General features: G+C 34.4%; 1 protein-coding gene across 1 annotated transcript; it reads left to right on the forward strand.

Moving 5' to 3' along the window:
- The first annotated feature begins 1673 nt into the window (after positions 1-1673).
- Positions 1674-2199, forward strand: LOC133806641 (uncharacterized). Its single transcript, XM_062244735.1, has 2 exons — positions 1674-1742; positions 1855-2199. Exons 1-2 carry the CDS (start codon positions 1674-1676, stop codon positions 2197-2199), a joined length of 414 nt encoding a protein of 137 aa, XP_062100719.1.
- Positions 2200-3578: the final 1379 nt, after the last annotated feature.

Genomic DNA, 3578 nt, shown 5'->3' on the forward strand with positions numbered 1-3578 from the left:
TTGCAAATATGAAGAACTTGTGCATACATTGTTGTTGCAGTTGCGTTGCAACCCTGCAACAACACAAATGCAGCTACAGTATCAAGTGAAGGATGGCTACCCACCCCTCAAAATAGTGGATGATGCAAGTCTCCTTTTCTACTTGCAGCTGAAAATGAACGAGTCTGACTTCACAAGATATCCACTATGTGTGAACACAATAGATAACATGGCAACAACATCAAATCAAATTCCATTCTACGCATATAAAGAGTCAACAATAACAGTGGAATTGAAGATGCTTGAGAATGGACAACGAACAGCAGAATCAACAATAGAGTAACAAGAATGTGAAATGACATAAGAAATCAATGAAACATTTGACTTCATTGACTATGCAAAGTTAATCACTGCAACAATGGTGGAATAACTAGAGAACAACAAGAATAAGGACTAGCCGCTTAACAATATAGATTCACTTGTAATCACAAACCCCCGCCATCTCGAAATCGAAATTGGTCAGATCTACAAAGACAAGGCAACACTAAAAAGCGTTCTCAGCTACTTTGCAATAACAAACCACTTCCAATACAATGTGTTTAAATCATGCTCTATAGAATGCAACATTATTTTTTTGGACAAAAACTGCAAGTGGTCCATAAGAGCATCAAGGAATGGAACAACCCAAGCATTCATCATCAGAAAATATTACAAAATACACACATGCTCTTTGGAAATCAGATTCGGTGATCAATGACAAGCAACATCAAAATTAATAGGCAACTACATAAAGCCAAAGTTCCTCAACCTGAAAACAACATGCACTCCACTAGACATCAGAGGCGACTTGAATGATAGATACTGTATAAAGATGAATTATATGAAAGCATGGAGAAGGAACATGCACTCAACGAAGTATGAGGAAATGCAAAGCAATCTTACAACCTCATACCGAGTTACTTGTACATGCTACAAAAAACCAACCCTGGAACTATAGTTGACATTGAAAAAGGAGAAGATGACAGTTTGTTGTTTCTATTCATGGCCTTGAATGCATCTTTGAAAGGCTGGGCAAAAGGAAAACCTACAATAGTTGTTGATGGCACTTTCTTGAAGTCTGCATATGGAGGAACGTTGCTCTCTGCTAGTGCATAGGATGCAGGAGGTAAAATATTCCCACTTGCTTTTTGTATAACAGATTCTGAGAACAAGTCATGGGAGTGGTTTTTCACAAAATTAAGAGAATCATATGGAGTTAGAGAAGACCAGTGTATAATATCAGATCGACATGAATGCATAATCAAAGCAACAAACAAAGTTTTCCCAAAAATAACACATGGCTACTGCATGTTCCACCTGTTAAACAACCTACAAGAAACATGCCAAAGAATACAGTGTACCTTTCTTTGCTACGGCAACCGCATACACAGAAAAGAAATTTGAATATCATACGAAGGAGCTTGAGAACTTGGATAAGCGAATAAGGCCTTATTTGCAGAAAATTGGATATCATAAATGGTCAAGATTCTACTCCAAAAAAAAAAGGTACTCGGTAATGACTTCCAATATTGCTGAGTCACTTAACGCAGCCACCATGGTAGCTAGAGAAGTACTTGTCACAACACTTTTGGAGTGTTTGCGTGGATTACTCCAAGATTGGACATACACTAATAGGAAACTAGCTCAAAAAAACAATGACAAGATTGACACATGCTGCAGAACAAGCACTCACCAACAACTTCGTATACTCTTTGAGATTAACTGTAAGATTGATCAATTTTTTAAGTTTTTTTTTTCAATTATTTATGCCCATCATTATTGTTACTACTGTGTTGCTCTAATGTTGCCACCATACCTATACAACATATAATACAGGTAAAGCCAACAAATGAATATTTGTTAGAGGTATTTAAAGAAGATAATTCATGGATTGTAAATCTCAAAGAACGAATTTGCACTTGCAATAGATTTCAAAAGGATGAAATGCCATATGGTCATACTCTTGTTGTGATGAAGGAGATGAACATAGACCCCTACGATTATTGTTCACATTACTACACAACAAAAGTATGGTTAGAAACATACGATGCAACTGTGTATCCAGTAGGGAAACAACAACATTGGGAATTACCAGACTTTTTCAAAGACATCACAGTGTTGCCTCCATTTGAAAGAGTGAAGGCTAAAAGACCAAAGAAAAGAAGAATTATAGCTGCTTAGGAAACTAAAAAGAAGAACAAGTGCAGCAAGTGTGGACAAAGATGTCATAATAGGAAAACATGTCGAACCCGACCACCAAGAAGTTGAGAATAATAACATAGCAACACAAAAAAATATGCTAGTTTATCAAATCACCTAAATAAATAACATTGGTTTCAATTTTTTTTATTTTAAACACTTAAACATTGGAAGGAAATTGATTAATTCTTGTTGCTCCCTTGTTTTACAATGAAATGTTTTTTTATTGTCTTTATAGATTTTGGGACATATGCATCATATGGATATTAAGTCATAATTATTGACAGTTATTCTTTTTAAGAATTATTTTTAAAACATAATTGCTTATATTATGAGGATGTTGTTATCTTGTTGCTATATAGGTGTAATAGTCAAACAAACAAAAATGACAAAAAATAGAACGATGAAAGTCTAGAAATATGTTGAAAAGGAAATATGACCAACAAGATAACTGTTACCAAAATAAACCAAGGAACTAGACTATTATCTAGAAAATTGAAATTATATAAAAAAAAAACCACAATGTTTGAAGTTGTTCTATTGTTGCTAAAGAGTTGTTACAAAGCTGGCGACAACAAAAACATAATCACGAATCCTTCAAACACAATTTTTTGCACTTTTTACTAACTTTTTTAGGTTACTTCTTTCGAAGTTCAGGTTGACTAGCAACGTTCTCTATCTGCTTCATTTTTCCAAAAGAATAAAGAAGAACAGTTAATCTAGAATGGTGATCTTCAACTGAAAAATCATTTGATGGAATTTCCTTGCAATCAGCAAAATACTCAGCAAAGGATGCAACAAAAATACCACAATCACTGCAAAACAGACACCATTTAATGGATTGGTAAAATGTAAACAAGCATTAAAAATATTAAATAGAACAAATAAAAAAAAACATAGGACATTACTTACTTGTCCACTTGTTGAGGAAATTCATCAACACTAACAACAGAAAAAAGAGCCTTGGAATCAACAGAAATTGCACTAGGGTCCTTTCTAATATTGTAAAAATTCAGCAACTCAAAAAACAATGGCAACAAGACAAAATATGGCTCCATAGCTGCCATAGATGCAGCTTCATACCACCCAGACTTCAACAAGTTATGCACGTAAATGATCATTTCCCTTATATTCAAATGCCCTAGAATCCAATGACTCTACTTCCTCATATTGATTGGAAACAAAACATGGTCACACTCAATCCATGGTTTACCACACATAAGCTTTTTACCCTTTATAAACTGAGCAACAGAATGCCTAAGGTTAAGAACTAATGCATCCTGATTCTTTTGCAAAAATTTCTCATAAAGAGAAGATATGCTATCACTAAGAAAACAATCTGTTGCAATGAAGTTTACCTT

Source organism: Humulus lupulus, chromosome X (assembly GCF_963169125.1).
Source record: "Humulus lupulus chromosome X, drHumLupu1.1, whole genome shotgun sequence".
Classification (NCBI taxonomy): domain Eukaryota; kingdom Viridiplantae; phylum Streptophyta; class Magnoliopsida; order Rosales; family Cannabaceae; genus Humulus; species Humulus lupulus.